Genomic DNA, 20,390 nt, shown 5'->3' on the forward strand with positions numbered 1-20,390 from the left:
ATCTTCGCTCCTTGAAGACGAAACATATATAGTAAATCATGTGAAATGTATACCCACATCACAAATTTTACCGATAGATTGTATATATTCAATATTCATGACAGTTTCATTACATACTGGTAATTTGTATCTGATTCCAATTTCAATGGCAACATGTACTACAGTAAGTAAACAAAAGAAGGCAAACAAAATGTCATTATTTGAGTAGCCAGATAATCAAACTTGACCACCACCTAAATTGAGACCACAAAGATTGAGAGCTAAAAAGTTGATTGACATATATAATTGACCTTTTCGGTCTTAAGTTATAGAATTTTCAGCTTAAGGTTTAGCAACGATAGACAACTCTAAAATTGGAAACCTAATTGAGAAAGCATTCATCGCCCACCTATATTTATAACACAAAGATTGAGAGATCGACAATTCAATCTCTTCCTCCATGTTAACCTAATTAATACACTTAAATCGAGCCTACTCGATAAAGTGCCAATGAGGAGGTTAATTGTCGTCTCTTTTAATTGTGAGATTTTAGTGCCCACATGGAAGCTAAAGATGTATATATAATATTACTGTAATAAATTCTATTAAAATTTCTCCAAATTTAAAATCTAATTGGGGAAATTTTACTTCAAAAAAGAAAATATGTTGGAAATTAACTTATTATTGTGAAAGGAAAATAGTATTCATTATCACATTTACATGTGTTACGCGCGGTCTTAAATTAGATAATTGGAAATGTACTATAGTTCACTTACCTTTGAATAACTTTGGCTACATGTTAATGATATTTAAACGATACAAAATTCAATTGAATTACATGCGCTTAAATAATAAAATATTATATGGTAGATAAGTAGATTGTATGTTTCTATCTCTTTATGCAGATGCTCAATTTTATTACATATAACAATAGTTCGATATTTTTAGCCACAACACTTTTTTTTTGATAAAAAAAAAAAAAAAAAATCATTAGATGCAATCTATGTCGGTCTTTGTACATGCACATATAAAATTGAACATTTGAATATTACTTAAATGCGATGTAGTTTGACATGCTTTTGACGTCAATAAAAACAATGTAAATATATCCTATCTCACAGTTTTATTTTTAATTTTTTACATATAAATTTTAAATTTTGAGACATTAAAGTTTAAAAAATAAAAATATTTGTCAAAACATTATGGAGACTAAAATGTGGTATTTAAACACATCCACTTTTAACTGCATATATATATCCTATCTTTGGTTGTGTGGGTTCAGCTCCTCTGAGGTACCGTAGAACTTCGTAGTGTTTGAGATTTAATTTCAGTCAGTTTGGAATTCGGACTAGCGCACAGGCAGTATTATTGGACTTTGAGATTCGTGACAAGTTAAAAAAAAAGGGTCCGGATTCACCAATGGTAAAAGATTCCATTTTCAAGTAATTGAGAGGATGTGATTCGCTGGTTGTGTTGAGATCTTGCGATTGATGCACGTGGGAGAACTTTAATTCCGAATCTTAAGGTTAATTTGTTGGTCGCACCAGGATGCGAGGGACTAAATTGAACCCATTCTCTATTTCCAATTCTCAAGCTCGATAGATTTTAGAGAGTTCTAGAAAAAGCCACGGCCTTCGCCGTTTTATATCAACCTTTCCACCCCTCACCTCTCTCTCATCAATCATAACCTAATCGCGACGCCTCTTCCTCCAGAGAGTTCGGGAACAAGCGAGCGAGCGCTTCCTCTCTTCAACAAGGTTTGAATCCCAAATCTACTGCTTTCTCTCTTCTTTACCATTTTCTTTTCTAATTTAAGTTGCTTGTTATTCTGCTCTCAGTAGATAGATCTCGCAGCGTCCAGCGCTAGGTATACTTTATGCATGTCTTTCTTGTCACTATTTATTTTTGATTCAATCCTTACAAGCAATGGTTCTACTTAGGTGGTTAGGTTAGATCTCCCCGTATTACTACTGCAATCCCTTATTACTGGATAAATCTCAGGTGTTAACTGTTTGAATGAAGTATTTTAATGCAACTTTCTTGTAAGCTTCGTTTAATTCAATTTCCAATTTAATTTCAGATCTCTCTCTTTCAACATCTATAACATGAGTGTGGTGGGTTTTGATCTGGGTAATGAAAGCTGCATTGTGGCTGTGGCTCGTCAGCGTGGTATCGATGTGGTATTAAATGATGAATCCAAACGTGAAACTCCAGCTCTGGTTTTCTTTGGTGACAAGCAAAGGTCCATTGGCACAGCAGCAACTTCATCCATCACCAGCAATCCTAAAAACGTGGTGTCCCAAATAAAGCGCCTCATTGGGCGCAAGTTTACTGATCCAGATGTTCAATTGGACCTCCAGACCCTGCCATTTAAGGTAACAGAGGGACCTGATGGTTTACCGTTGATTCATGTGCGGTACCTTGGTGAAGAGAAGGTCTTCACACCAATCCAAATCCTTGCCATGGTTCTCTCCAATCTGAAGACTATCGCTGAGAAGAACCTAAATGCTGCCGTGGTAGATTGTTGCATTGGTATCCCCATTTATTTCACTGATTCGCAGAGACGTGCAGTTCTCCATGCCGCTTCCATTGCAGGTCTGCACCCGTTAAGGCTGTTCCATGAGACGACTGCAACAGCCTTGGCTTATGGTATTTACAAAACTGACTTACCGGAGAATGACCCATTGAATGTGGCCTTTGTGGATGTGGGCCATGCCAGCATGCAAGTTTGTATTGCAGGTTTCAGAAAGGGGCAGCTTAAAATCTTGTCCCACTCTTATGATGGCTCTCTTGGCGGGAGAGATTTTGATGAGGTTTTGTTCAAGTATTTTTCTGACAAGTTCAAGGAGGAGTACAAAATTAATGTGTACCAGAATGCACGTGCATGCGTCAGGCTTCGCACAGCATGTGAAAAGCTCAAGAAGATGCTCAGCGCAAACGCTGAGGCTCCATTGAACATTGAGTGCTTGATGGATGAGAAGGATGTCAGGGGTTTCATTAAGAGGGAAGAGTTCGAGAAATTGTCTGCACCGATTTTGGAGCGGGTCAAGGGACCTTTGGATAAGGCTCTTGCAGAGGCAGGGTTGACAGTAGATAATGTGCACTTTGTGGAGGTGGTTGGTTCAGGGTCGCGGGTGCCCGCAATTATCAAGATTTTGACGGAGTTTTTTGGAAAAGAGCCAAGGAGAACAATGAACGCTAGTGAGTGTGTGGCGCGTGGCTGTGCTTTGCAGTGTGCTATGCTTAGCCCTACATTCAAAGTTCGCGAATTTCAGGTATGAATTTGCTTACCGAGTTAAGTAGTTTTATTTACTGTGGTGTGACCCTGTGGGTATGTAACTGATACTGGTGATTGGTTTTTACTCTTTAATCAAGACCTTTATATTGTGACATGTAATTGAGCCTATCTTCTGGCAGACTTGGGTGCTAGCAGTTTTTAGTTTCAATACTCGGAAATTTGATGATTCTTAATTTACTAAATATCTTATGCACAGGTCAATGAGAGCTTTCCTTTCTCAATTGCCTTGTCATGGAAGGGCGAAAATGGAGCAGAGAGTAACACTGTTGTTTTCCCTAAGGGGAACCCGTTACCTAGTTTGAAGGTGTTGACATTCTACAGGGCTAGCACCTTCTCAGTTGATGCTATCTATATTGACCATCCAACGAAGATAAGCACATACACGGTCAGTACTCATCACAATAAATTCTGTTTCTCAGGGATTTTAAAGGAAATCTCAAATTGGAATACAAAATGTCAAACATGCACTATCTGCTTTCTGTGGGCTTTGACCCATATAAATTGAGAACTTAATTCAGTTTAGCTGTCTAGCCCTGGTCCAACTAAACATCCAATTAATTTGCAAGGGACCTGATGCATTACTTTTTAAGATGGTTGTGTTTCCAGAGCATAGCTATTATCTTTCTGTAAATGTTAAAATTTCTGTTTAATTTCCAAGTGGGAATTTTTGCACTACATGGCAGTTGTTGGGTTGCACATCTCTGGCAGGCAACTAGGCTATGATTGTGCTGTTAAAGTTCTCTAACTAATATCTAAAAAGGGATTCTAGTCCAGATTGTTGTCAACTCTACATTAGAAACTCCTCCAAACTCCAGCCATTTATACAGAGAATTAACAGAAAATTTCTTGTTGGGAGCCCATCTCCTTTGTCAAAAATCTACTAATGCTTGTTGGGTGCCATTGTTTGTAGATTGGTCCATTCCAATCCAGCAACGGGGAGAAGGCCAAACTAAAAGTTAAGGTTCGCCTGAACATCCACGGGATTGTCTCTGTTGACTCAGCAACTGTAAGTATTCGAGACAGTACTAATTAAATTTTATAAAATGTTTTCATCCGCCAAGTCCTTTTTGGTTAATCGTCAAGAACTCTTAGCCGTCTAGGCTATTTGTTCCAGCTTGTTGTTGAACATGTTTCTTCCTTTATTGGGGACTTTGCTCATCCAAAACTTCCGGGTATAATTTGTAGACCAGCAAGCACCTCTGCTCCAGGTTGATTTTCTTTGGTTCATAAAATAATGTCACATGCAACTTTAATATGTTTATTGTCACTCAATTGTTGCAGATGATAGAAGAGGAGGAAACTGAAGTTCCTGTTTCCACCACAAACTTGAATGAATTACCGAAAGAGGCTACAAAGATGGAAACTGATGAGTCTCAGAATGATGCCGCCACAGCTGGAGCAGATGTCAACATGCAGGATTCGAAACCTGAAGCAGATGCTGGTGCTGCTGCTCCTGGGAGTGAAAATGGCGCCCCAGAATCTGATGAGAAGCATGTGCAGATGGAAACTGAGACCAAGGTAATGTTGTCTTTGCTCAAAGTTATCATATTCATTTTTGGTTATATTGTGCGTTTATTGAAGCAACATAACTTGATTTCTCAAAAGACAGATGGAAATCTAACAAGCAGCAAAGTCTGCAATTTCATAGTCTTACTGAGCTAATTTCTATGTTGGAATTGATCTTGAGACCTAACTGTTTATTCTAGACAGCAATTTGTTGTCACTGATCCTCAACTTTGTGCTGCTTTATGCTGTACAAATATTTATGTCTCGGTATCCTGAGATATCCTTTTACAATGGAAGACTCATGCACACTGTCAATGAAAAATTAAGCATATTCTGCTGTAATAATTTGGCTGCCTGACGTGAGACAATGTTTTTCTCATTAGGTGGAGACTAAGAAGAAAGTAAAGAAGACCAATGTGCCAGTGCAAGAAATAGTATATGGTGCATTGTCAACTGAGGAGCTGCAGAAGGCATGCGAAAAAGAGTTTGAGATGGCTCTTCAGGACAGAGTTATGGAAGAAACCAAAGACAAGAAGAATGCCCTTGAGGCCTATGTTTATGAAATGCGTAATAAGGTAACTTTCGTCACAATATTTACATACAGGATCTGTAGTGATAATATAGATGGAGATTCTTGAGCGGTTTTCTGAATGGAAAAAATAAAATAAGGGTTCAGTAATTATGTCAAATTAAGCATTGAATTACATAAAATGATAAAAACTAGGGTTTTGGAAATAATAAAAATATAAGATTAACTATACATATACATATTTAAAAAAAGTGTCACAATAAAAACAGTAAATGGATAAAATAAAATTAGGGTTGAGTAATACAAAATAAAACTGGGAGAGATTTTAAATTTTTTGTTAAATTAGTGAAAAGTCTGCTATTCGCTTAGAATGCCTGCTTTTTGTCTGCCATTTTCAGTGAAAGTACCCACTATTGTCCGCTATGGTGCTAAATAGGGCACTATTGGTAAAAACGCTAAATTATGCAATTTAAGTTAGTAACAGAGCATCTATAAAATACCCCTGCTAAAGTGGCTGCTATTTAAATAGCTTTATGATCTGATCTAATACATGTTTATTGTTTCTTATCACTTGTAGCTTTGTGACAAGTACAGTGAGTTTGTGGTGGACGCAGAAAAAGAAACCTTATTAGCAAGATTACAGGATACCGAGGACTGGATCTATGATGAGGGTGAAGACGAGACCAAGGGAGTCTATGTAGCAAAACTGGATGAGCTCAAAACTGTAAGTCAATTATTCTAAGACTTGAGTGGTTATCATTGCATTAGTATTCTTCCAAGGTGATGCATGAAGTGCTCTTGCATAGTCAATAATGCCTTGAAGTGTGACTATTTTTCTTGTAGTGAAGCTACCTTCTCTCCTTTTCTTGTAGTGGTAAGCTGACACTCTTTCTCTGTGTTTTTGTGTTGCAGCAAGGCGACCCGATTGAACTGCGTTACAAGGAATGGACAGAAAGGCAACCAGCTGTTGATACCCTACTGTATTGCATCAATAGCTTTAGAGAGGCAGCTTTGTCCAAGGATCCCAAGTATGATCACATTGAAGTCGAAGAGAAGCAGAAGGTACCCATTTTGTTAGTTGAATGCCCACTAAAGAAATACTAAACAAACAGCGATAGGGATTGGTTGGCAGTTATTTTCTGGGAAGCTCAATGTGCAGAAATATTGTTTCTCGAGCTTTAATTGCGATATAGTTATGGAGAATGTAATGGAGCATTCTATTATTGCTTGTATAATATTTTGTTAATGTCTTTGCTGTTACTTATTTAGGTTCTAAATGAGTGCTCCGAAGCAGAAGCATGGTTGGCAGATAAGCTACAGCAGCAAAATGCCTTGCCCAAGCATGCCCCTCCTGTCGTTCTCTTGGCAGACTTAAAGAGGAAGGCTGAAGCTCTGGACAGGTAGTTTATTCAGAATTTGAAAATTCTAATGACTGTTTATAAAGTTTATTTTATTTTATTTAAACATCTATAATTCTATTTCTACCCAAGAGAGAGTCAAAATAAAGTACATAGGTTGACCTGTAAGGGAGGGAGGGTCTTGTAAATTCTTTATGAGGTTCTCAAGTCAATTAGCCAGGGTAACTTAAATTCTCTACTATTTTGACAGGTTGTGCAAGCCAATAATGACCAAGCCAAAGCCACCTCCAGCCAAGCCTCAAACTCCAACTCCACCTTCAACTCCGCAACAGGAAACCCAAACTCCACCCTCATCAGATCAAGAACAACAAAACCACCATGAAGAGGGGGCCCACCCATCAGAAGAAGTGGAGTCTGCTGAGCCAATGGACACTGACAAAACTGATGGGAACTCTCCTCCCAGTGCCTAAGTTGCAATGTCTATGCATTATTGTGTTACGAGATACGTTGTTTATTCGATAGATCTAAAGTTTAGGGATGTTACCTTCTTTATGGTTTTAGTTATTGTGTGTTTAGGGGAATTTGACTCCGCCTTGTATGTGGCTCTGTTGTTTTATCCTTGTTAGCTATACCAGTCTGGAAGGATCTTTTTTTTTCTATCTGCTTGGTCTTATCGTGTTTTGAATGGAGGAGCCAATTGTGGATTCTTTATAAGGTCAAATTTTTGGTCATCTTGTTGGGGTGCAGTTTCCAAAGATGAGACTCGATGTTTGAATTTTACTGTTAATCGAAATGGATATATCATTCTATTCTAGTCTAACAAGATTGTTGTTTGTTTATCTCGTTTTGCATGTTTTTGTTCACGTTTTTTTTTTTATGACCTTGGTTAGAAGGGGATTGCACAGTACAGATTCTCTCCGTAAGAGCTGGTGCGGCAGGGCTGGAACACTACTTAATCTGGTAATAGGTGATGGTGCTGACTGTAAATTTCCTTTTGTTCTGTTCGGGTTTCTAGCTTGCCGGGAAGTTTTCTTTTGCCTTGAGTTCTCTCTTTTCCCTTGTTGCGAGTTGCTGCTATGTGGTTTTGCGATTAAGTTGGTACCTAATTGGGTGATCGAACAGCTCTTTGCTGCCCAGCACTCCTCAAATTGGTCTGTACCAATATGCTCCTGACGGTGTCTGCTCTTGATGGTAGAAGTGTAAATGGGTCAGGATTTTGTTTAGATAATCAACCCAATCAATTAAGGTAGGGTTATGACTAATCTCTGTAACCAATTAACTCAAAATGAAAATGATCCAATCCAATTTTTATGTTAGAAGGTCAGATTCTACGATTTACTGTAAGAATAAATAAATAAATAACGACTAATATAACGAAAGTACAAATAGAAAATTGTAACGTATTCGAATGAACAATATAAAGGCTAAATTGATTTTCTCTACTTATTTTTTTTTCCAAATAATCTGTCTATCGGACTTCAATTGTCGGATTGATTAAAATTTAATACATTTAATCAGTGAATTTTAAGTCTGCAGTCAGTAAATAAATTTAGTTAGATTTACAACCAATTTGGATGATAGGTGCTGTTGCTCTAGCCTAAACGATTCAAAATAAATTTTAAGTCTGCATGCTGCAGCCTTTTATATTGTATTATTTGTCTTTTATCTATTATTGATTGTATTTCATTTTCTTCTAGTTGTGTTTTAGAAGAATTGTCTAATATCGTGCATTAGTTCTCTTTCATGTTTTAATGCTAGTCTTTCATCTTTTTCTCATCGTCTTTTATTTTATACTAGTTTTTCATCTCGCACTGTTGTTTTTAATCTTCTATCAGTTGTTTTTCCTACTAGTTTTTTTTTTAATCTTTTTCTAATAATTTTGTATTGATTGTTTTTATTGTTTTGCTAGTTGTCTTTCATCTTCTATTATTGTATTTTATTAACTACTGGTATTTCATCTTCTTCTAGTTGTCTTTTGAGTTCTTTCATAATTTTCATGATATTGATCTCATATGATCTTCCGTAATCTTGATGATATATCTTTTTGATATCCGACATTCCAAATGACTCGTGTGAATCTTCCATCATATCATATCTATCAAATCATTTCTTGTAGCTTGAGAAGATCATGCAACATATTATCTTGTGCATCTTGTCACTTTCCGACTTGTCACTATGTGCACGTTGACTTGCTTTGTTTGCTTCGACATTCGGACCCGACTTGTTACACCAACTTGCCATAATATGAATCGTTGACTTTCTTTGACCTTTGATCGTAACTACTAAATCTCCATACAACTTAAACAGATAAACTGTAAAATTCAATGATTATATGTTTTGTAAATTAGTCAAATATCACAAAAGATTGCTTACAACAATAAGCATTATTGGGTATTGAAAAAAAAATAAAAATTTAAGTTGTTTAATGATTGTTATTTAAAAAGAATTATCAAAATAGATACAACTTTTTAGAAATTAAATGTACTAGAAGAATCACAATATTTTCTGTATTACCTAGAAGTGACTTTTGAATCGGAATCAATAACTCAGAATCCAAGCATTTTTATTTTTTTACAATAACACATAATGAAATATATTAATTTTTCTTACAACCGCGAAAAATCCAGCCTGAAAAATATTGATCCAGGTTATTTGTTACAGTCTTTCTAATAAATCAAATTATATTGTATTCCATCTATTTTCAAAGAAATATATTCAACATTTCAATACAAAAAAATATATATTTTTTTAATTTCTGTTTTAAAAAAAAATGTTTGGAACCGTGAAATTTTTTCACGGTGTATTTTTAAAAATCTTCCTAAACCATGGTTATTATTATTAAAATATTTTGCTAATTGGGTATTATTAAAAATTTCGGTAAATTCTTTCACGTTTCACTAAAAATTTGGCATTTGTCTTCTTATCTTTCTATATTTTAATCAGTTAATTTGACAAACTATCCTAAAAATAAATAAATTCAAACCTATTATTGATGAGGTTTAAAATTAAATGGATAGGTTTCTGAGTTATGCTTATCATCAAACTATTGGTGAGTTTAAGAACACTATCTCTTTTAATCACATTTCTCTAATAAAGAGTAGAACTAGGGTGCTCTTAAGCTCACCAAAATTTTGGTGAGCTTAACTCTAAAACTCATCAAATCGATTTCAAATGACGAATCCGAACCGTTGAAACCCGCCTACCTTACGTGTGATGCATCTACATGTGAAATTTTTAAACATTCGGATTAATTTAGTATTAAGTCAAGCGGTCAAAATTAGAAGGTTAATAAATTAATTTTAGTGCATTCATTTTTGAACGTTTTTTGACCGCTTGACTTTATACTAAATTAATTCGAATGTTTAAAAATTTCACATGTAGATGCATCACACGTAAGGTAGGTGGATTTCAACGGTTCGGATTCGTCATTTGAAATCGATTTGATGAGTTTTAGAGTTAAGCTCACCAAAACTTTGGTGAGCTTAAGAGCACCCTAGTTCTACTCCTCTAATAAATATCTTATTCCGATACTACTGCTGCTGCTATTAGTGCCATTATTATTAATTTAATAATAATATTAATATAATAGAACTGGTGTTAATTTGTAGTAAAGTAACAATTTTTATTATCATTAGTTGTAATAAACATGTAGAAATAGAATAATAATGATAATAATAATTATAATAGAATAGGGATGTAAATACGTTGACATGCCGTGACTATAGTCACGCATGATATGGGTCACGTACTATATATGTTGTGACCAAGTTAGATTTTTTACGTATTGTGTTGTGGTTAAATTTGAAGGAATGATCATGGTACGTTAGTCACGTTGTGATCACACGTGTCGTGTTCAAATGTGATTGGTCATGTTTGTCACGTTTAACCATTTTTTTTTAAAATTTAAGTTAGTTTTAAAATTCATCATTCAATCAATATCTAACGATTCTGATTACACGTGACTCACGTGACAACATGCTGTGTCGTGATCAGACTAGTTCGCATGCCATGCCGTGCTAACTTTTCAAAGAATGATCACATCACTCAAATATTCACAACACGGGGACATGCAAGTCACAACGTGACATCTTTAATTACATAGTAGAAGTAGGGTGTTCTTAAGCTTGCCAAATTCTTAGGGTGCTTTAACTCCAAAATTATCAAATTGGCTTCAAACGATAAATTCAAACTATTGAAACCGATCTACTTCACTAGTATTGTGTTTAGATACAAAATTTATGTATTTTCGAAATAACTAATAAAGTAAAAAAATGATGTAAAATAAACACATTAAAATCAACTTATAAAACTTTATTTTTGACCACCTAACTTTATACTAAATTAATTTAAAATTTTACACATTTTGCATGTAAATACATCACTCGTGAAGTAAATCAATTTCAAATATTTGAATTCGTTATTTATAACTAATTCTATATACTCTAAACTAAACTCACCAAGGCAACACCCTAGTTCTTACTCTTATAATTATTTGTATTAATTACTCGTACTATTATTATAATATTATTGTCATTCTATTAATCATCATCATGTACCGGAAGTTCATATAAACTCTGTGAAGCGATCATTAGCTTCTTCAAGGTACCAGACAATATTAGAACATTTGTAAACATTTTTTTTATTATTATCGATATATTTACTGGCATTCCGCCAACTATAAAAAAAAAATAGAATAGAATGGAAAGAGAGCGTAAAAAATCTCTCTTCTTTTACTTTATAAGTTTTGTACTATTACTTTTACATGTAAAGATTGAAAGTTAAATCATCCAACTATTTAATATTACATGAGATTCTTTCATATGAATTTTGAACATACGACCTTCTACACAAAGAACATTGCCTTTGTCACAAAACTAAAGAATGATTCTTTTGTGCTATTGCTTTGTTTAACATTTTTTGCTTTCTGGAGCAAAGAAAACAAAGAGCAGCTCAACCAGATTATGATGTATAATTTATGAACTAACTGGTACAATATGTTCACCTGGCATTCCAGGATGTTTGCTGGTTTTTGAATTTTCTGAAGTTACTTGGCATTGTAAGGGCTACGGCATGTACAACAATTAACAATTATACGCATTTTTTCTTCTGTCTGTATGTTGCATCTATCTGCTTATTTTGCTCCCATGTTATGTGAGAAATGTATACAGATACGGATTGACATACATCACATGGGTGTCAATTGACCCTCATTTATTTTTAAAAACTAATTATTATATATAGTTTTAGTATATTGTTTATAGGTAAATATTATTAGTACCTTAAAAATGATTTCCATAAATTTGTAAATTTTTTATATGATTGACCACATTCATTTTCAAGAGAAAAATAGATTATTGTACAATGTGTATAACTTAGGAACTTGTAGTATTTTATATTTTATTTTTTCAAAGGCTGAGAAGCTCACCACTCTTCACATGTCTCTCAGACTCTCTCTCTCTCTCATCCAACATTCAACTCCCACGCAAATCTTGCCTCCAAGCTCACCACTTAAAAAAAAAAATTGTATGTTTTTTACTACCTTTACTCAAAATTTTGTCTTCGTCTCTGAATGTATATGTCTAGTTTGTTTTAATTGTTAGGAAAACTTTACTATTTATATACAAACCAGTGCCACCTATACTAAAAATGTTCTACCATTAGGTTAGACTTCATCTGCAGCCTAATAAATATTGATACACCTGCTATTAATTCAACCCAACGACCCTAAACATAACAGAAAGAAGATGGTAAATACATCTATTGTCAATTAATTAGCAGTGTAGCACACTTTTGAGCTATGCTCTTATAAATTTTGTGATCATAACAAACCGGAATGAGTCTCGCCTTCTATTCAGCAAAGAATTCTATTAATTTGGACTGTACTAGGCCTCATACTTATTTGTGAAGCCCAAAATGCATTTTCTCGATAAAAACGAAAATAAAGATGAGATCCCTTTCCTCTTCAATAGTTATGGTGTTAAAGTCAGATTTTTTTTTATTATACTCTGAAAAAAAAGAAAAATTAACAGATATGCCCTCAGTTTTCAAAAAATTCCAAAACATACCCTTACTGCCCCTCAGTGGGGCCGTCGACTTCCAGACCCAGCCGCTCCTTGGTTTTTAAAAACACCAGACATTTCCAAATTTAGAATGACTAGATATGCCCCTAGACCTAGACGGGGATGATCATGAGGTACAACAGAGATAAAAGAGAGTTCACGGGCTCCTAATGCGGAGGTTCATGTGTCCGCCAGCAAGCGCTGGGACTTTCAGTCATCTTTTATGGACCCACCATATTGGGCACCATGTTTCATTGACATCTATTGAGGTATGTCAATATTTTTGCGTAATTTAAATATTATTATTTAATATGTTATATATAAACAATCTGACACATTGACATCATTGTTAAACGCATGACATATCTATTAATTTTTGTTTTTAAGGATACTAATAAAAAAATACGTGTTAAATTGGTGTTAATAAAATTAAATATTAAATTATTTTTTTAGAACTTTTAAAACAAAATCATTAAATATATATATGGTGTATAGTGTATAATTGCATAAACCGCCGTCTAATTTAACGGATAAATTTCAGCAATTTAAACCGTTATCTTAATGCCCATCAAAATAAAATAAAATTTTCATAATTTTTTATATTTATGCAATTAAAATGATTTAAAAATATAATTTGCATTTTATTAGTATCAGCTAGGGCTGGACAAAAAAAATCGAACTCGTAACTCACTCATTTACAGGTCGTTTAACTCGGCTCATTTACAACTCAGCTCATTTACAACTCGAGTTGGCCAACTCGTTTAATAAATGAGCTGAGTTCGAGTTGGCCCCAACTCGCTTATTTATAACTCGAGTTACATAAAGTTACACAGTATTAGTCACAATAAATCCCAAAATAATCAAATCCGAATCTCTAGACTGTTATTTGTGCTTTGAGATTCGTGTAAAATATGTTTGAACTTATATAGTAATACTATCACTAGTTAAACGAGTTGTGAGCCAACTCAAGTTGATAACGAGCTGAGTTTGAACTTGTGTTGTAATACTATCACTGGTTAAACGAGTTCTAAACGAGTTGTGAGCCAACTCGAGTTAATAACGAGCTGAGTTTGAACTTGTGTTGTAATACTATCACTGGTTAAACGAGTTATAAACGAGTTGTGAGCCAACTCGAGTTAATAACAAGCTGAGTTCGAGTTGGCTCTACAACTCATTATTATCATCTCAACTCGAATTGACTTGCTCGTTTATTAAACGAGCCGAGTTCGCGTTGGGGGTAACTCGCTCAAACTCAGTTCATTTACAACCTAGTATCAGCACTGTGTATTAATCTAAGCCAAGTTTTAAAGGACTACGTCGGCTCACGAAGACCACGTCTTTCGAATAATTCAATCGCCAGTCCTCGCCGAGCAATAGCTCAGCCTCCTCGAACACAAACCCAAGACACAGCAAGAGAGAGAGAGAGAGAGAGAGAGAGAGAGAGAGACAACAAACCCAAACCATTTCATCTTAGATCACAAAGCCATACGATAATGGCGTTCTTCACCCGATCCGTCCAACGCGGCTCGAAGCCCCTCTCACCACATCTCTCCGCTCTCACTCGCCGAATCACCTACACGCCCGCCGTCTCCAAACCCGAATCCGCAGCGATGGCGCCCGATCCAGACGCGTACAGCCCGAATCGCAAACCCGTCGCTGGGGCCCGCGTGCAGCTTCCGGAGAAACCAGAAGATGCGATGGAGGTGTTCGTCGATGGATATCCAGTGACGATACCGAAGGGTTTCACTGTTTTACAAGCGTGCGAGGTGGCTGGAGTCGATATACCTCGGTTTTGTTACCACTCGAGGTTGTCAATAGCTGGAAATTGTAGGATGTGCCTTGTTGAGGTCGAGAAATCGCCAAAACCTGTCGCCTCTTGCGCTATGCCTGCCTTGCCAGGTATCTTTAAGGATACTAGCTTCTTCTTTTTTTTATTGTAATTTGAAATTTGGTTTGTCCTTTACTTCATTCTCCTATCTATTCAGATCTGTAATCAGCTTTCTTCATAGTAACTTTCTCACTAGCAGCTGCAGATGTTATGCAGTCTAAATCAGTTTTATTTCTGTATATTTTTTTGAGGGGGAACACAATGCAAAGACTTTGTTCAAGTTTCTAGAAATACTTAAAAGGAAAAGAGAAAAAAAAAGCTTTAGGGGTACTACAACAGGATAAAAGCTAGAGATAAGCAGAGAAAAGGAACATCACTTATTCTTACTAACCAATAGCATAGGCCATTTTTTATTATCGTCAAGATTGTCAAGTTGAGATATTGTCAATGGATCCTGACATATAACTAGATTACTCTTAGAGAACTGTCAATTCCTTTTTTCTCACATGTTGGAATTGGTGTGGGCAGGGATGAAGATAAAAACGGACACACCAGTGGCGAAGAAGGCAAGGGAGGGAGTGATGGAGTTCTTGCTGATGAATCACCCACTCGACTGCCCCATCTGCGATCAGGGAGGGGAGTGTGACTTGCAGGACCAGTCTATGGCCTTCGGGGCTGACCGAGGCCGCTTCACTGAAATGAAGAGATCTGTTGTGGACAAGAACCTTGGCCCACTAGTCAAGACCGTCATGACCCGGTGCATCCAATGTACAAGGTTAGCTTTTTTGCTTCCTTTTTTTTATTTTTATAATAGATGGTGTGTTGAAGTCTTGTTTCATTAGGATTTGGATTAGCTATACTAGCTAGAATCTTTAATATTTTCTGCTAAACGAGGTCATTATTACTAAAGTAGCCCTAACTTCTTTGTCGTATTCTTTTTTTTACTTCTCTGTTTTTCATGGTTTTTGTTTGTTACTATTCATTGATTATCTGCATTAGTTAGAAGACATTTTGAGCTGCTACTAGAAAATAAACTGTTCAATATCAATAACACTTTCAAGACGTGAGATAATTGTGTATTAACATTAGTATTTTAATCTATGCTTATAAAAGATGATAGTAGATAATTTATTTTCTTCTACAATGAGACAGGTGTGTTCGGTTTGCCTCTGAGGTGGCCGGTGTAGAGGACCTAGGCATGTTAGGCCGTGGCAGTGGAGAGGAAATCGGCACCTATGTGGAGAAACTCATGACAAGTGAACTATCAGGAAATGTGATTGACATCTGCCCAGTTGGTGCACTCACTTCAAAACCATTTGCTTTTAAGGCCAGAAATTGGGAGCTTAAGGGGACTGAGACTATCGATGTCACTGATGCAGTTGGTTCAAATATTAGGATTGATAGCCGTGGGCCTGAGGTCATGCGGATCATTCCTCGCTTAAATGAGGTCCGAGGTCTTACTGGACTACTCACTATCTTTTAGGGATTGTACTGTCTGCTTTCTTGTTGATTTGTTTCTAGTGTTAAGTTTTCAAGTTTTTCACCCAAGGATATTGTAATACCTTGCTTTGAAATCTTGAACACCTAGAAACATATTTTGTGTTTCTTTGTTAGAATTTTAGGCTTTAAAAATATATTTCAATACAGTTCAAAGAAAAGGAAATGAAAAATCTTTTATCAAACTGACATAGTGGACTCTTATAGGTTTATATATTTTTTAAATGCAATAAGGGCTCCCTCTATACTTAAAAGCATATAAATATACATGCAGGATATAAATGAGGAGTGGATATCTGACAAGACTCGGTTCTGCTATGATGGCCTGAAGAGACAAAGATTGAATGATCCAATGATCCGAGGGCCTGATGGTAGGTTCAAGGCTGTGACTTGGCGTGATGCCCTCGAGGTTGTTGCTGAGGTCTTGAATAAGGTCAATCCTCAAGAGATTGTTGGAGTTGCTGGTCGCCTCTCTGACGCAGAGTCCATGATTGCTCTGAAGGATTTCTTGAACAAATTAGGTTCAGATAATGTGCTCTGTGAGGGCAATGGGTCTGCTCCGAAGGCAGATTTGAGGTCGAATTATTTGCTTAATACGACTATATCTGGGCTCGAGAAGGCTGATGCTTTCCTTTTGATTGGTACTCAGGTATTGTTGTTATGGATAAATAGGTATTTCAGAGCTGATACGTATACTCTCATCTGTTATTTCTTATAAGCAATGATCAGGTCCTGAGATAGTTATACAGAAATTAGTATGCCTCTTTAAACATCAGATAAATCTTTCTCTTTTGTACCTGATATTGGGTTGAGTTTCTTTTTGAGATAAATATGGGGGGTCAAACCTTCCAACTTTAAATATCCACAAGAATTGACCTCCCAACCGGGTTTTGAACCTGCGACCTCTCATATGGAGGCATTGCCTTGACCACTTAGACCGAAGACTGGTTCTCCTGATTTTCACTGAGTTCAAACCCTTTTTTACTTTAAGTAGGGGAACTAGAGTAGCAGTCGACAATTTAAACTGGAAGTTCTCATGCATTACTGTAAACATTCAAATTGTCACGGCTTCCCTGCAAAGAAAAAAATGACATACGATTTGCACCTATATAAAAACCACCAAAAATAACACAGATAGCCTGTAATCTGGTAATGCATCGTCAATACCCTTACCATTACTAATACTTTGGAGCTCCTCAAATTAATTGCTAACAAGTATACTTTACCTTGATTTACAAGGAATTTTATATTGCATTTACATCAATGATGTTTAATGTCACATTGATAAATGAGTGTGAATTGGGTCATCAATGACATTTTAGTAAGTTTCACCGGGTAGTACATGACATTGCCTCTTTTGAAAATTCTCAAAATGATTTGTAGTAGTAGCCCAATAAGTTGCTTTTTAGTCTGGTGACATGTCTAAAACTAGCATCATTTAATGATACTTTAGTAGCCTTCTTCATCTTAAATACAAAAGTGATTTATGATATTTATTTAGTTAAATTCTCATGCTAGCTCAATTTTTAACTTATGCAGCCAAGAGTAGAGGCCCCTATGGTTAATGCTAGAATTCGCAAGAGTGTGCGCGCCAATAAGGCCAAGGTGGCGTACATTGGGCCCCAGTCAGAATTCAACTATGACATAGAGCACCTGGGCACTGGGCCCCAGACCCTTATTGAACTAGCCAATGAAAGCCACCCATTCTACACCACCCTCCGAGATTCTAAAAATCCTGTTATAATTGTTGGCGCTGGCCTATTTGAACGAGAAGATCAAGACGCCCTCTTCTCTACCATAGAGACCATTGCCAAAAAGGCCAATGTGGTCAAGCCGGGCTGGAATGGATTGAATGTGCTCTTACTCCATGCAGCTCAGGCTGCAGCTCTTGATTTAGGGCTGGTTGCAAGCCCCGAAACCATTGCATCTAGCAAGTTCCTATATCTAATGGGGGCTGATGATATCAGCCTTGAGAAGGTTCCAGAGGATGCCTTTGTTGTGTACCAAGGCCACCATGGTGACAGGAGTGTGTACCGTGCAAACATAATTCTACCCTCATCTGCATTTAGTGAGAAAGAAGGTACATATGAGAATACCGAGGGGTGCTCACAGTGGACCGTACCAGCTGTACCAACTGTAGGGGATTCAAGGGATGATTGGAAGATCATCCGTGCATTGTCCGAGGTATCAGGGGTCTGTTTATCTTATGATAATTTGGCAGGTGCCCGTGCTAGGATCGAGATGGTTGCGCCAAATCTAGTGCGTGTAGATGAGAGAGAGGGGTCAACAGTTCCATTTGAAGTTAAACCAAAAGTCACACAACAGTTGAGTACCACACCATTTAAGAATTCTGTGGAGAATTTCTACATGACAGATGCTATCACCAGAGCCTCTAAGATCATGGCTCAGTGCAGTGCACAGTTGAGGAAGTGAGGTGTGCCCCTTTGTTTTCATTCTTTAGCTCTTTTTTTGTTTTCCTTTTTTTTTATTCCCAAGCTGTTAAGAGGAGGTTAATTTTCTCTTTTGAATTTGGGAATGGAGTATAATTTAGACTGTATCCATGTTGGGTGCAGTGAGACTCGCTATTACAACCTACTGCGATGTAGCAATAAACTAGATGACCCCTCTGTTTTTCTGGAGTTAAAAATTCGAAGCAATGATTTTTTACTCTTTTTGCTGTTTGTTTGTACATCAAAATTCGGCACATGGAATTTTTTCCTTTTTACCCCTGGATTGTATTTCTATAAAAAATAATTAAAAGAACTTTGTTCTAGTTGTCGTCGCAAATTAAAACAGTCTCATTTCAGTAGTTAGACAAAAGGATCTTGCCTCCATTTTTTTTTAAATCGTCTCCCTTACGAGAGAGAGGAAGTAGGTGCTGACGCGGCTTAAATAGTTCCATTTGAGTGAGAGCAGTTTCACTTACACGGAAGTCGATGTTCCAACTCCAAGGACTGTTCGGCAATAGATAGAATAGTGAAGTTATAGAGAATTGTGGAATTGAGAATTGGCCACTCTTCCAGTATTCCATTTACGTTCGGCAAGCATGACAATTGGAATTGTGGAAATATAAAGTTATAAAATATGAATTGATAGAGAAATTACTATTATAGCCTTATTGACTTTTTGTATATATTTATACTGCTTACCTAGAAAATTGTCAATGAAATGTAAACAAATAAAAAATTCCAAGAAATATAAAACCATGATTAAATCTTAGAGCAAACATCAATAAAAATTAATTAAAATCCATAACAAAGTTGGCACCAATAAATTAATGAAAACTAATAAAAAAACAAAATTAATCATCACATGATATTTCGTTTCTTTTCAATTTTTGTTTAGCTAACGGAACAAGAAAAAAAATAAAAAATTCGAAAAATAAATGAGATTAAACATGAAATGGAGTTATCCATTGTTACATAAACGGAGAGTCACACCTTTCTTCACCAACAGCATTAACATTCCCAATGTAGATTTCTATACACCTGTCTAAGCGTAATTTCAGTTCTCTCCGATAACTAAGGCTAATTTGTAACTTGTAATTAATAGCTGATTAGATTTCTATAAAAGTATCGCATTGTACACATATTAGAGAAGATGAAATATTAAAAGAAAAAACTTTTATTCAAATCATCTTCTTATAAAACCTTTCAAATCATTTGCTTAGTTAGAACCATTGTTGCTCAAAGATATCAAAAGAAAGCATCAACATTACCAAAATAATTTGAACAAGAAAGAATCATACGCAAGAGAAAAAATGGAAAAAATAAGATGGATCTCATTTGAAAGAGCAATTTGTGTCCATCAATCTTGTAGTCTTAGTTTCACAAATCTCTCACCAGATTGTTAGAAATACTGATCGGGAGTAAATAGATAGAAATGGTATTTCTCCTCTGGAAGCGTGTTGAAGAATAAAGGATGGGAGAATATTAAATGGGGGTGAAATTGCCATGTCAGCAGAATAAAGGATAGAAATGGTCATTTTTCGTTACTTTTCCAGCCTAATTCCTAATTCCATCTCCCCCTGGAATTGAGAAAAGAGGAAGAATGCTCTATTCCAACCATTACATTCCAACTCATTTTGTTTCTGTTCGGTAGAGCACCAATTCCTTCTAATTCCTCTGTTCTAACAGGCCCGCAATATGGGCTAAAGGTGCTAAAGGACAATGCATCACTAAGATTATTCTTACAAACGTTTTAAATTAGACGTCCCCATTTTTAACCCAGCTCTGTAGAATTCATATCCTCTGCATTGACGCACTATTTAAGTTTAGATCCTTCATTCGTTTCATACTGGCTTGTGGAAATTCATGATCAAATTCAATTGAGTCGG

The 20,390-nt window shown here is 36.0% G+C and overlaps 2 protein-coding genes across 2 annotated transcripts; both read left to right on the forward strand.

The window, feature by feature from the left end:
- The first annotated feature begins 1,533 nt into the window (after positions 1–1,533).
- Positions 1,534–7,484, forward strand: HSP91 (heat shock protein 91). Its single transcript, XM_078314546.1, has 10 exons — positions 1,534–1,736; positions 2,060–3,254; positions 3,474–3,662; positions 4,188–4,283; positions 4,559–4,795; positions 5,167–5,358; positions 5,890–6,036; positions 6,225–6,374; positions 6,582–6,712; positions 6,921–7,484. The coding sequence occupies exons 2-10, from the start codon at positions 2,085–2,087 to the stop codon at positions 7,138–7,140; spliced, it is 2,532 nt and encodes an 843-aa protein (XP_078170672.1). The 5' UTR covers positions 1,534–1,736; positions 2,060–2,084; the 3' UTR covers positions 7,141–7,484.
- Positions 7,485–14,053: 6,569 nt separating this feature from the next.
- On the forward strand, positions 14,054–18,724 carry EMB1467 (NADH-ubiquinone dehydrogenase). Its single transcript, XM_078314547.1, has 5 exons — positions 14,054–14,628; positions 15,086–15,332; positions 15,710–16,004; positions 16,329–16,703; positions 17,594–18,724. The coding sequence occupies exons 1-5, from the start codon at positions 14,223–14,225 to the stop codon at positions 18,485–18,487; spliced, it is 2,217 nt and encodes a 738-aa protein (XP_078170673.1). The 5' UTR covers positions 14,054–14,222; the 3' UTR covers positions 18,488–18,724.
- Positions 18,725–20,390: the final 1,666 nt, after the last annotated feature.

Source organism: Carex rostrata, chromosome 14, assembly GCF_964058835.1.
Source record: "Carex rostrata chromosome 14, lpCarRost1.2, whole genome shotgun sequence".
Classification (NCBI taxonomy): Eukaryota; Viridiplantae; Streptophyta; class Magnoliopsida; order Poales; family Cyperaceae; genus Carex; species Carex rostrata.

Excerpts from the sequence above, each read along its gene's own strand:
- HSP91 (XM_078314546.1), top strand. The coding sequence starts at position 2,085 with ATGAGTGTGGTGGGTTTTGATCTGGGTAATGAAAGCTGCATTGTGGCT. Across the intron at positions 4,284-4,558 it reads TCTCTGTTGACTCAGCAACT|ATGATAGAAGAGGAGGAAAC; the intron begins GTAAGTATTCGA and ends CAATTGTTGCAG. Across the intron at positions 5,359-5,889 it reads TTTATGAAATGCGTAATAAG|CTTTGTGACAAGTACAGTGA; the intron begins GTAACTTTCGTC and ends TATCACTTGTAG.
- EMB1467 (XM_078314547.1), top strand. The coding sequence starts at position 14,223 with ATGGCGTTCTTCACCCGATCCGTCCAACGCGGCTCGAAGCCCCTCTCA. Across the intron at positions 15,333-15,709 it reads CGGTGCATCCAATGTACAAG|GTGTGTTCGGTTTGCCTCTG; the intron begins GTTAGCTTTTTT and ends ACAATGAGACAG. Across the intron at positions 16,005-16,328 it reads TCATTCCTCGCTTAAATGAG|GATATAAATGAGGAGTGGAT; the intron begins GTCCGAGGTCTT and ends ATATACATGCAG.